This window comes from Sciurus vulgaris (genome assembly GCF_902686455.1).
Source record: "Sciurus vulgaris genome assembly, chromosome: 8".
In the NCBI taxonomy this organism is placed as follows: domain Eukaryota; kingdom Metazoa; phylum Chordata; class Mammalia; order Rodentia; family Sciuridae; genus Sciurus; species Sciurus vulgaris.
In genome coordinates this window covers 53769440-53783485 of record NC_136468.1, presented here as the reverse complement: position 1 = coordinate 53783485, position 14046 = coordinate 53769440, and the positions used below count along the sequence as shown (strand labels likewise).

Sequence of the window (14046 nt, the reverse complement as noted above, 5' to 3'; positions counted from 1 at the left end):
AGAGACAACATCTGAAATCATTGAAAACTAAATGGTGACTAAAATTATTGTTTGTAAGTTAAAATCCATATGGACATAGTAAACAACAGATTGTAATATTTTAAGAAACAGAGTTAGTCAAATCGAAATTAAATATGAGAAATTCTTCCTGAATGAGAGCAAAAAAAGCAGAACAATACTGAAATAAAAAATAAGACCTAAAGGATATATTCAGGAAAGTCAATAATATTAACAAAATCTCCAGTACAAGAAATAAGGACAAGAATAAAATAATAACTAGAGACACCATAGAATAAAGTTAAACTGAAAGTACCCAAGGAATAGGTAAAAATTAACCAAAAGAAATCATTCTGTAGCTTTTTTCTGTGTTCTGCTAAATATAAATAACCTAAAGAATATATATGACATATATTAACAATTATAATAAAAGTATTTTATATAAATACAAAAATTATAAAATTGTACCAATGCATAAGTTGATCCATTATAAAATAATGGTTAATTTTTAAAATGCCTGTAATATTAAACATATAATATTAACATATAAAGACAATGAAGCAAAATACATAAAATTTAGTGAACAAAAGAATGTGACTATAGACCTCTATGCTGATTGATCAAATAGTCATGGGTGAAGACAACAATAAAGAAGTTTTCAGATAAGGACAGAGTACTTCTCGAAAGAATATTCAAATAACATTCAAGTGTTTCATGTTTCAAAGACAAGTTATTTTAATAATTTACATTCTGCATACAAATGGCTAGGTAAAAATGTAATAAAAATCCAAAATAGATAAAAACAATCAGGTGTTTCTGATAGGTAGCAGCTAGACATGAACAGTAGGAACAATAAGTTAAGAGGATACTGTGCTGCCATCTCCCACCTTACATGCTGTTTTAAAAAAAAGCAATTTACCTAGGGTCACTCTGGACCTACCCTGGCTTAAATCAATAGGAAATGTTATGATCCTCAGCAAATAACCTGGAAAACTACTGTAAGGGCTGCCTGTCAATAAGAATGCGTGGAAGGGGGAACTTCTATGATTTTTATACAGGTCAAAGATTCCAGGACTCAGGAAGACAAGATAATTAAAAGCAAAGCTAACTGGCCATAGAATCTGTAGAAAAGCAAGTTCCGATAAAAATCCCAGTTGAATAGGCTAAGGTGATCCAGAGTTACCTTTTAATCTTCATGATGTCATTATGATGATAAAATCCTCCTTCCAGCCCCCAGTGGTTTTCCATCTCAGGTAGCTGTGGGTAAGACCATGTGCAGCAGAGACTTAAAAATCTGATAAAAAAAAAAAAAAAAAAAAAAAAAAAAAAAAAAAAAAAAAAAAACCTTGTGATGGAATCCAATTGTCAGTCAAAAAGTTGAGAGGTGGTATCTGGTGGGCAGGGCTCTCTAGAAAGTTCCTTAAAACCCCCAACAAAACTGGGAAACAAAGGGGTGCACATCACTTTCCTGTCTGAGGGGTTCAACTCTCTTGAGATTGTCTTTTATCATTTCTCCTTTCCCTGTAATAAATTTTTCTGTATTTTTCACTAAGTCTTATGTCTTGCCTGAAATTATCTTATGCAAGAGCCCATGAGCTGAGAGCACACCACAATCTCTGGTAACATTTCCAAGCACATGGAAAAAGATAAAGGAAAAGAAATTCAGACCAGGGCAAACAATTAGTTAACTGTTATGATCCACATTTTCCCCTCCACCAATAAAACCTTGTTTGCAGCAGAATGTTTATAGATAGAACATTGAAGGGACAAATTATTTTAAACCTGTATTCCAAAAAGTCAATAAATTCTAGAGGACGTATATTATTTTGGAAACACAACGACATATTTTCTTTTGCAGTGCTAGTGTAAGATATTGAGTTGCTATTGCCTTTTACTAATTTTAAAATACTATACTTAATAAAGCAATTTAGAAATAGCCAGTATAGAACTGTTACACTGATTTCTACAAGCATGATAAATGGTTATATTACGAAAGATGTAGTTAGCTTATAAGTGGTGTAATCTTTTATCATAGAAACACTATGAAATGTTCGCATATAGCTACAATTCCAAATCTAATGTCTTAATCATTTAAATATTTATTGTATTTACAGTGTTTCTGGAAGTGGACCAGCATTCAAAGCCCCCAGGATGGCCATAGAAAAGCAAATCCAGCAGGGAATTTTCCCAGTTAAGAATGGGAGAAAGGTATCATGCATGAAGAGTGCGCTTCTCCTAAAGGGAAAGAATCTCCCCAGAAGTGCCTCTGATAAACAGCGGTTTAGCATGTCAAATCGACACCAGTTACAATCCGACAGGCGTTATTTGTTTGGAAATCGGATACCACAAACATCTTCAGATCTCAGTAATACAAATCACAGGACAGGAGTATCGTTTTCGTTTTCAAAAAAAGTGCATCTAAAATTAGAATCTTCCGCATCAGTTTTCAGTGAGAACACAGAAGAAAGCCACGACTGCAACAAGTCACCAGCCTATAAAGCAAAACAAATGATGGAGAAATGCAAGTGCTGTAGGTTTGCAAAAGAGGAAACACACCTAACTAAGGAAAAAGAAGCACACATCTCACCAAGCCATCTGGAGAGTGTTTTACACAACACCTTCCCCGTGAGCTCTAAAATTTTGCAGGAGAAAAATGACTCCATTGATGAGACAAGAGGAAATTCAGTTGACATTCAGGCTTCTTTCTCCAAACCTAATGTTAGTCTTTCAGATGTGGATTTTCCTCCTTCCAGCAGAGAGAAAGGAACTAGAAATTCATTGAAGAACACTTTCGAAAACTGCATTAATTACCCATGCCAAGCAATTGCTTCCTCCAGCCCACCAAACATTTATGAGCACAGTAATGCCAGGATATTCAGATGTCTGGATAAGTTTTCATCACCAGAGACAAGTGAACAAAAGAATACGCTGTGTTCGAATCCCAATTCCAGAATACAGAACCGAGACAAATCTTTAGAAGAAACAGAAAGACTCAGCAAAAATATGCAGAGACTTCTGAAAGAGGGATATCCGCATGACGTGACATCCAAACGATTACCTTTCCTCCGTGTGCAAAGCAGAGATGGCCACACCACTCTCCAATGGCCTGTGGAACTTCTGCTCTTTACAAAAACAGAGCCCTGCATATCTTATGGCTGCAACCCATTATATTTTGATTTTAAACTTTCTCGGAACACACAGGATGGCCATAATCCACAGGATTTGAAAACAAAATTGGGTAAGGAGTCCTTGGAAATGAAGACAAAAATAGAGAGCCAAGTCTCAGGTTTAATCAAAGATGAACAAAAATTGATTCTAGAAGATAATCGATCTCTGAAACCAAAGATGATGATAGCTAATCCTGATTGGGAAAATTTCCAGAGAAAATATAATTTGGGCTACAATGATTCAGAACCAAATAAGAGTGATAATACTCTTAGTGCAAGTAATTTGAAATTGAAAAGTTCTGAAGTGCCTGCTTACCTTGATATGTCTCTAAAGGATTGTGTAGAAAACAACAACAATAATAATAACAGTGATAATGAACTTGAGGAAACTTCAAGGACCCATTGGCAAAATTGTGGGAGAGTAGTTATTAATGATGCAAATGAAGGTCTAGCCTGTCCTCCCCACATCTCTAGGACTAAAAAGCATAAATTAATTTCCTGTGATCGTCATTCAGAATTAGAAGATGAAAACCAATTCACCTGGAATTCTAGTCCTTACATAGTAGGGAGTCACAGTGAATATGGGAAAGACTTCAGTGTGATTCTGGATAGCAACAGTATCAACACAACTAGCAGTGCTTCTGGATGTGGAAACCAAAGTTATAAGAGATGTTCTACAAAGTCATCTCTGAATGGACATTCTAGCCCTTTGGACACATCTCTTAACAGCATGCCCAGCTTGAGAAGCATTTGTTCAAGTCACAGACCCAATGGTAACAGCAGTGGTAATTTGCTCTACTTTTGTAAAAGAGAACACAGCTCAGTTGAAAGGCACAGATGGAGACACAAAAGGCACAATTGCCTCTACTGGTCTGGTGAAATAACAAAGAGCAACTGCCTGCAGTCAGAAACACAGAGAGACAGGAACTGTAAATCATGGGAATCATTTAAGAATAAAAAATACTCCAAGCATAGACATTGTCACTGCCGAGAGAAGTATAAACTAGGTAAAAATCAACAATTTTCAGGGCCAAAATCCAGAAGAATCATTCATTGTGAGTCTAGCTCACAGGTTTCTTGTGCTAGAGACAGTGAAAACCCAACTAATTGCCAGGAACTTCAGCACAATGGATTTGGATCTTACTCAAGAGAGAGAATTTGTTGCTTAAATAAAAACAAGAGGAGTCAAGGGTCTTTGGACAGTTCTCACATTTGTGATCTGGGAAAAGTCAAGCATGGGCAGTGTGACTCGGAGACTGTCAGCTACCTTCTAAGAAACTGCTCCAGTGGCCCTTCAGAAATCACAGAGTCAAACATTAGAGAAGGAGAGAGGAGCCCCCTGACAGCCAAAGGCCTTTTAGAAAGAGTACAGGCCAAGAGGTGTCAGGAACAACCAGCAAACTTTGAAGTTTCTTCAAACAACTGGAAAAATGAATCACAGCCTCATTCACAAATCCAGTGCACAATTCAACTTGTGCCACCAGACTGTAACAGACGGACCTTGCCTTTGTCTGGAAAAAGACAGTACACAAAAAAGAGAAGAAATGAAGAAGGCAATGCAGTACAAAGGACAAGTGAGAAAGACAAAGTCAAAGGTTCACAGACAAATAATTTTACTGTTTTTGCAGACAGTGATTGTGATAACCATCTAACTAGAGGTATAATTCATGTCGTAGCAGATTCTCAGTCACTAAACAGAAAAAAGAACCCAACAACAAAAGAACAATCAAAATCTTTAATTAGCGAGGTCCAACCTTTTATTCCAAACTGTGATCCAGTACCAAACGATTTCCCTGGTGCTTTTCTGTCTAATAGATATACTGGTATAAGTGATTCAACAGAGACCAAAGAGGACCAAATAAATCTAGATGTACAGGATGTAAGCATGCATATGAATCATGTAGAGGGGAACATAAACACTTACTATGACAGAACTTTGCAGAAACATGACAGAGTGGAAGATGAATTAGAAGTGTGTCATAAATCTCTCTCCCCCCCTTTAATTCAACAGCCCATAACATTTTCTCCTGATGAAATAGATAAATACAAGCTTCTACAGCTGCAAGCCCAGCAGCATATGCAGAAACAGCTCCTGTCAAAGCACCTTCGAGTTTTGCCTGCTCCAGGGCCCAATGCCTTCTCTCCGGCCCCAGCTGTACAGACGGTTCCAGTCCACCAGCACACTTCCATCACCACCATCCACCACACGTTCCTGCAGCATTTCGCTGTGTCTGCGTCCCTCAGTTCCCATAGCGGTCCCCTCCCTATAGCTCATCTGCATCCTCTTTCACAGTCACACTTTACTCCTATCTCATTCTCAACTCTGGCTCCAACCATTATCCCTGCACACCCCACTTTCTTAGCAAGTCACCCCCTGCATTTAGTCACAGCTGCCCCTTTTCACCCATCTCACATAGCACTTCAGCCCCTGCCCCCTGCAGCATTTATCCCCACATTGTTTGGCCCCCACTTAAATCCAGCCACAACTTCAATCATCCACTTGAATCCATTGATCCAACCAGTGTTCCAAGGTCAAGATCTTTGCCATCATTCTTGCTCTGGCTAGATGCAACAGTTCAACCGAGGGAAAGAGGCCTTAAATATGTCAGCACACTTGAACAAATAGGAATTAATGCTTTGTTTGTGGAGAAAGCAAATGAATCGTCACTACCTACAAAATGATACATTTAAAGTGTTCTGGTTGTTATAAGATTTAAAATATTGGTGCCAATTCAAAATGTGACACACACACATACACACATATACACACACACATGTATATATGGAGAGACTAAATTTTCAATATTAAAACAGGAGCATTTTAAGAATTTCTTTTAACTGACAAAAATAATAGGGCAAATTTAAAATAATTTTAAGGATGTGTACCAGGAAAGTGTTGAAGAATTGTTTTGGATTTGTTATCACATTATGTTATAAAATGATAGGAGAAGACATCAGGCAGCACGTTAATCTTACAAAGAAAAATAGAATACCCTATGTTCTGGGTGTTCGTTAAGCGAATGACTGAATGAATGTGCACTTGATTTTATTTGTCACATAATAAAAAGCCAGTTAAATATACCAGGTATTTAAAATATTTGCTTTAATTATTAGCTATCAGTCAATATTTTCAGAGGAAATAGATGAACAGAATTTTTCTGATTGATGCAGGTTGCAAACTACTCTTCAGTGAAAAACTATCTTTGTACAGATTGCATTGATTTTCTGTGAAATATCAGTTAGCTTCATTTCATATTAAATTATTTCAAGATAATTTTGCAATTGTATCAATAATATCTAAAATTAAGAATACTTAATTTTTGTATAAGAAAACATACAACTATCAATAGCATTTGATAATGCAAAATAAAATGTACTCAGAATAACATTTTGAATATATTGATCAATCTTTCAAATATTACAGGGACTAAAATGTTAAGTTTTCTTTATTCTTCTATTCAGAAACCTTAATGTGTGCAGCTAATACATGCATGAGTGTAAAAGTAAACAGTTTAAATGTGTATTTTTACATGGTATTGAGAAAATCTCATGAAGGACTTGGTGTTTTATTTAATCATACTAAATACTAGTAAAACACAATGAATGATGGTGAATCAAATCACCATCTATGTAATTTTGAAAATGACTTCATTCATTCAAAATGTTTTCTGCCCATAGAATTTGCAATTCTTACATCTATATTTGTGAATAGTCATCTGCTTAGGGTTATTATTTTCTATTCTCAGAACGATGAAAGAAAAATTTTGACTCTAACTTTTCCATAAACATATGTTTCAGAGAAAATCAAGCTCAACAGAAAAGGAGGTGCTTGGTTACCTGATGCTACATATATGTGAAGGCAAACTACTCCCCCACTAGAATAAGAAAGGGGTGTCTCCTTTCAGGAATGGCTTTGGGGAAAGAGAGTTGTGCTTGCTTGTGGCATGTTGTGTTCTATGTAGTCTGGTTATCCACTTGGCCCACATTCTCTCAGTTAAACTTCACAACTGTATTTTGAGATCATTAGTATCATTTTTCATTACAGATAAGGAAAATGAAGTTCAAAGGTTAAATATGTAATGCATGGTAAACAGTGGGAGGGGATATCTTTGCTGCAGTAGACACACATGGGAGAGAGAAAGAAGGAAAAGAGATAAAGTAAATTTGAAATTTCAACGTAAAGAAAAATGTGGTTTCCAAGATAACATTAGAAACTGGCAAGGTGAGCGTTTTCATTGGGATATAGCAATGACCAAGGCTAGCTTATTTAAAAGATGGAAAAAATGAGAAAAAGAAAGTCACACAGCAAGAAACCATATACTTGTGTGGAACTCCATAAAAGGGACTACAAAAAAAACATTGATGAACATTGGGTAAATCCAAAAAAGTAAAATAAATGATATACTTATATAAATAGATGATGAATTACCCATAGGATAAAAAGTAATGTGGATAATTATTTCCCAAAGCAAATTACAAAGCTGACACAAAACCAAGATAGAGTAATCATGGGAATTCTCTAGAAGTCATAATATGGAAAAGACAAAGCACCCGATTAATTTTTATAATTGTCTTGATGACAATTTAATCTCTCAGAAGATTTAAACAGAACCTGCCTCTACTAGACACTTAGTTTTGACTAGCAGAGACAGATTGATATGAATTGATGGCTTGGAAATAACTACTTCATCTTATACTCACAGTGATAAAAGTGCTCATTAGATCTTCTATCTTGGACTATGAAAACAGACTTCACCATTTAAATAAAAGGTAACTTGTATTGTAGGGTGAGAAACTATAAAATGTGTGATGTCACATCAAGAATGGTACCATCATAAAGCTGACTTTCACCAAATAGGTGAGGCTCAAACACTAGGTTTATTTTCCTTAAGGGAAATAAAAAGATGAAATGAAGGTTTCTAAATGTATGTGTATTGAATTCCAAAAGAGATTCTTTTTCCTAAAATTTCCACTGTGATAAATTACATTTTCAGTACTATTTCCTCCAATTTATACTAGTATTTGATAGTTGATTTAGACATTAAAATTCTTTTTCTGTCTGTTGCATGATTCTTATGGAACAGTTCCCTTTATGATGATATTCTTTCACACTTAGTTCTTGGAGGCAAGTTTTTGTATTTGTCAAACTATACATGCTCAGTTTAAAACTGAAAGAATCTGAAAAAGGTTATAAAAACATTTAGCCTACTGTACAACTGCCTCAGTGTGTTCAGATATGGTTGATCAACTAAATGCTTCGTATGAACTGAAAATTTGGGGAAGTTCAACATCTTAATCATTCTCTGTCAAACTTAGCAAGAAAAAATACAATGGGGCTATAAAAACTGTACTTTACAATTCTCTTTAAGTTCACCTTTATAAATGTTATATAATAAAATATTGAAAAGACTAGAATATAGAGAATGATTTAGAAAGTTCCTGACTACCAAGGCTTTTTTCTTAGGTAGCCATTTCACAGAATAATCCCCTAAAATTTCTCTTTCACTTAAAGAAAATGAATTTGACAGTGACTCTTCAGTATCTTCTAGGACTTAATGGAATCTCTCTGTTGTCACTGAATAGAAATATATTAAATGAAACTAATCCTATGAAACTTCCTTATTAAATGGAATATTTAATCAGTCTAATTACTCAGGATCATATTGCTGGATCTATCCCCTTAGTACATGAAACTCTCATTTATTTACACAGTTTCTAATGGTACCAGCAACACAATTTTCTGAATTTCATCATAGTACTCTGAAGCTGCTTCAGAAGCATCATGTGTCTCAAGCATCTGAAACAGTAATTGGAGACACAGAGATGGCTCTGCTCTATAACACATATATGTGAAGGGGATGTCCAGATTTCCTCCCCAGAATGTGTCCATAATTGACTGTCTCTTTATTGGTGAAATAACAGTACTGATCATCTCAAACTCTGGCACATTTCTCAATTTTTTCTTAAGAATTCCCCGCAAAGATTCAGAAAAAAAAAAAGTTAAACATGCAAAGATCAAGTTCAGTTTCTAAAAAAAAAAAAAAAAACAACAACAACAACAAAAAAAAACACAAACCCCAATTTAAAGGACTCAAATCTCACACATCAGTGTATGTATGTAAGTAATATATTTAGGGTCAAAATTGACTGGGTGCTTATCTCTGGCCCAGCACAGCGCATGAAGGGGTTTAATTCTGATTTCTTAAATTAGATGAACTCTTGAAGAGAAATGTGCTCTAATTGGCAGATAGAAACATTATTTTTAAAAAAGTGAGTGGGTGACCGATTCCATGCAGTCATCAGGAAAACACATGACTGCCCTTGGTGTTCCAGACTGAAACCACTTCAATAAGATGAGTTTCCAGCTAAAATATGAGTTTTCCTGCCAATAAGCCTGGGTCTAGAGGATTTTCAAAGGTTATCACTTCATTCCAGCAAAAATATTATCCACTTATTCTATTAGGTAGACATTTGAAGGTGATTGTTGTATTTCTTGGGATTAAGCTGTATTAAAATGGAAGTAATGGCTGAATGGTTAGGTTTCAAATAAGTCAATATTAGAGAGATAAGCCAAAAGGTCTTTTTCATTCATTGCAGCCTTGTATATGAGGGAAAGCTCCAATCCACTTTCTTAATTCCTTTCTCGAAGTCAGTTCCTCCTTTTGCAATCCATCATCTTTCTTAAATAACAAGAGCAAGAATATCTTGTCAGAAGCATAAGAATAAGTCAGGAAAAATGGGAAAATTTTAAATTGTATGAGTGCATTCATGTATGTGTGTGTTTGTGTGTGTGTTGTTAATAACTATACTCTTTAATCTTCATTTGTAGACCTTAATCTTCGTTCAAAATAGTCCTTTGGTGGGGGAAGATTTCAAAACATATTCACATATTGGAACAATCAGCTTCAAGAAAAGGTTTCTTATCTACCTTGCAAAATGTTCAGTTCCTTTGATATGTGAGAAATTATAAAATAGTTGATAATGTAAATTGGTTGTGTAGTTGTTTACAGCAAATTCCCACCATATCTGATTCTATTTAAAGTATTTAACATAAACTGGATGATAGTATGGCAATATGATACATAATCAATAATTTTATTTTGTATCCTTTGCTCAAAGCATTTTTTATTATACTGTGGCTAAGTAAATTGCACTATTGTACATGCAAATCAGCTTTTTTAGGTTATTCAACAAATTACTTGGACTGTAGTTCAATGCAATAATATTTTTTTCAATAAAAAGCTTAATGGTATAGGAGTGCTAGTTATGTATTTGTAACAAAAAGCATACCAAAATATGAGAATAAAATCAAGTACAAAATGGTGTGGAAATATTCTGTATTTTACACTGCTGAATTAAATGCATTTAACATTTTATTTATTACTGTATATATTTATAGTATATATTTAAAGGCTGGGATTTCTTAGACTATTTCTTAAAATTTGAGTGTTATAAATAAAGATGTTTCCTCAAACTGAAAATAAATATAACTTTTAAAATTCTACAGATGCATTCTTCATTGAAATCTAATGTACATATATTAAGTCCTGTTTCTTTTTGTTTTCTAAGAAAACTGATTTAATACTTAATAATGCTTTAACAAAATTCTACAAATAATTTCCAGAATGTGTTCTCTGAGAATATAATATAAACATGGTGGCTTTAGAATAATTTATAATAGTTTTAAGGTAAACCTTGAAAATGCTTTAGTTAAAATTCTAATAAGCTGTTATTCTCAGAAGGACAGAACTCTCTTAGAAATCTCTTAAATCAAGCATGACCAATGGCCTGGGGAAATGAATTGAGATTCCACTTAATTGTTATTCCTCTCTTTAATTTTTTGTCTCCCTACCACCCTAGTTGACTACAAGAGACCTCATCTGCTGGATTGTGTTATGGTTTCTGTGAAAAATCTTAGACCAGTTCTTCCTAGAAATGATCACCAAATGCTATGGTCCTTGAATCACCTTTATCTTACCATTTACTTTACCCTCCAGTAAGATTTAATCAAATGGAAAACTTTTTTACTTTGTATTTCCATTGAATGTGCTGTGCATGAACAGAAGTAGTCCTCTGCAATGCACTCTATTCCATTGGTGGAGTCCAAGCTTTCAGTGGAGAAAATTTCCAGATGCCAATCATCTGCCTTCCTAGACATCTACCCTAGGTTCTGTACTTCTGGGTTAAACAATTTAGTGCAAGCTTGATGAGTATTCAAAAAATGTTTTTCACACAACTCATGCATACCACACACCACACACACAATTATGTGTGCACACACACCCACGCGCGCACATACATATCTGATTACTGGTGGAGTTCTGTCAGAAATTCTTTTCTTAATTAAACAAATTGTCACCATTTATTGAATGCCTCCTTTGGGTCAGACACTGTTCAGTTGTGTCTCCCCATTAGTTGTATCCCTGAGTTCCCTCCTAACAGGAAAATAAGATTCTCTTGAAAATTAAAGGAGATGATATTTATAACTACACCAAGAAGATGAAGAAGCAAATGGCGACATGGTCTCCACATTCCATGCATACCTCTCCATAAAATGTGGGCCTTTCCCAAGGTTTAAGTGTTGTCCACCCATTGTATCATTTTGGGCACATAAAGAGAATTTTTTTCACCTATGCAAAATGAGCATCACATACTCTAAATGTTATATTCTCTTATTATATCAATAGAACTGAGTCAATTCTCAAGTGGCATGTTATAACTGCTTTGAGTCTTGAGAGGAAACCCAGTGAAACTTTGTGAAGTTGCCTGGCAATAAATAAATGAAAGTCACTCAGGAGATAAGCACACTCACAAGAGTGCTGTACTTCTTAAAGAATTGTCAGGTGAACGACTCAGAAATTAAATATTTTCTTAAGAAAGAAAAAAAAATCAATCTTTACGTCCCATTTTATCAGGAAGATAGTAGTTCAAAGATTAATATTTTAATTCTTTGGCCTGGAGACAGCATGATATCTTCAGAACAGGCAAATAAACACCAATGTCTCTTCATGGGATATTTCATTCATTAAGAAAATATTTTAACCAAAGTTTGTTTTTTTTAGCCATATATTATTCATAGAATGCAGGCAAATAGACTTTTTCATATATGAAAGACTTAAAAAGTCTTTAAAAAGTAAAGAAAATATATTGTAGAATTAGATTATTAGGAAATAACTAGGATGTAATTTTTCCCTTTTTAATCATTCAATCCTTCAATATTTAACATTGATGAAAGTGGAGGTAAAAGTAAATGAATGTAACAAGTAAGAGAGAAGTCTAGTCAATTTGGAAATATTTTTTCCATGTGTACATTTCTCCTTATCTGTATGCACTAATGTTGACCACCAAACTCAATTTAGGTGAATGACCTTATCACAGCATAATTCCTTTAATTTACCTAATCATAATCTTTTTTCCACTGTTTGAATTTTTTTCCCATAGGTTATATGAATACATTTAAAAAATAGAAAATTACAGAAAATACTAGATTATAAACAGTACAAATACGTTGGATGCTGAAGAAACTGCTGCTGAAGTAGCAAGAGTAGCTGAAGAATTGTGTCACCTGTCAGTCATGGGTGTCACATACCCACTTCAGGAACCAAGAGGAGGTGCTATCACCTGAGGAACTCCCTGTTCCCTTTAAACTTGCTATGGTATCACTCAAGCTGGGGAGATGAAAGTGTAACCACAGCCACCTTGCCTGGTGCCTGTTCCCTTTTACACAGGCCATTTTGTTCTATCTTTGGTCTTGTTTTGCTGAGAAAGGAGCCTTTTCCAATTTTTCAAGGTCTCCCAAAATGTTTCCACCAAGCTGTTAACTTTCCTCTTGGACACACGGCAGCCTTACTTTACCAGACTCCCTTTCAGTTCAGTGTGGCCATGTAACTAGGTTTTTTTTTTATTATTATTATTATTTATTTTTACAAACTGCATTTTGATTCATTGTACACAAATGGTACATCATTTCCTTTCTATGGTTGTACATAATGTAGATTCACATCATTCATGTAATCATATATGTACATAGGGCAATGATGTCTGTCTCATTCCACCATCCTTCATACCCCTACCTCCTCCCCACTCTCATTTCCCTCTAGTAAACTAAAATTCCTCCATTTCTCCTCTTGCCTCCCACCCTGCCACCCCCATTATATATCATCATCCACTTATCAGGGAAAACATTTGGCTTTTGGTTTTGGGGGATTGGCTTATTTCACTTAGCATAATATTCTCCAATTCCATCCATTTACTTGCAAATGCCATAATTTTATTCTTCTTTATGGCTGGATAATATTCCATTGTGTGTATGTAGACCACAGTTTCTTTATCCATTCATCTGTTGAAGGACATCTAGGTTGGTTCCACAATCTAGCAATTGTGAATTGAGCAGTTACAAACATTGATGTGGCTGCTTTACTGTAGTGTGCTAATTTTAAACTTAAAATGAAAATACAAACATGGCCTATCAACTTTCATTATTTGAATCCAAAGACAATAGCCCTTGTGTGACTGAAGTCTCAGTGTGGTAAACCAATTAAATAAAGTAATATTGAAATTTGACATAATTGAATTCCAGGAAATTAGATTGATATACTATATTGAAAGTACTTGGAACACATGATGAATGCACAAATCACATTAAAATCAGTCTGGACTTTACTGAAAAAGGGAAATTTTGAAAATATTTTTCATTGTAGATGAACACAATACCTTTATTCTATTTATTTATTTTTTATGTGGTCCTGAGGATTGAATCCAGTACCTTACACTTGCTAAGCAAGAACTCTACTACTGGGCTATAACCCCTCAATAGCAAGATACACTTTTCCTATTTAAAACAATTTCCTCTTTTGATTCTCATACATTATGTACATTGGTT

At 34.7% G+C, this 14046-nt stretch overlaps 1 protein-coding gene across 1 annotated transcript in view; it reads left to right on the top strand.

Moving 5' to 3' along the window:
* Positions 1–5730, top strand: part of ZNF804B (zinc finger protein 804B) — a gene marked incomplete at its 3' end in the record, with an annotated part of 529013 nt that extends 523283 nt beyond the window's left edge. Inside the window, exon 4 of the mRNA XM_079151656.1 lies at positions 2112–5730. Coding sequence (XP_079007782.1) covers positions 2112–5730 — 3619 coding nt within the window. The remainder of the gene's footprint in view (positions 1–2111) is intronic.
* Between the last annotated feature and the right edge of the window lie 8316 nt (positions 5731–14046).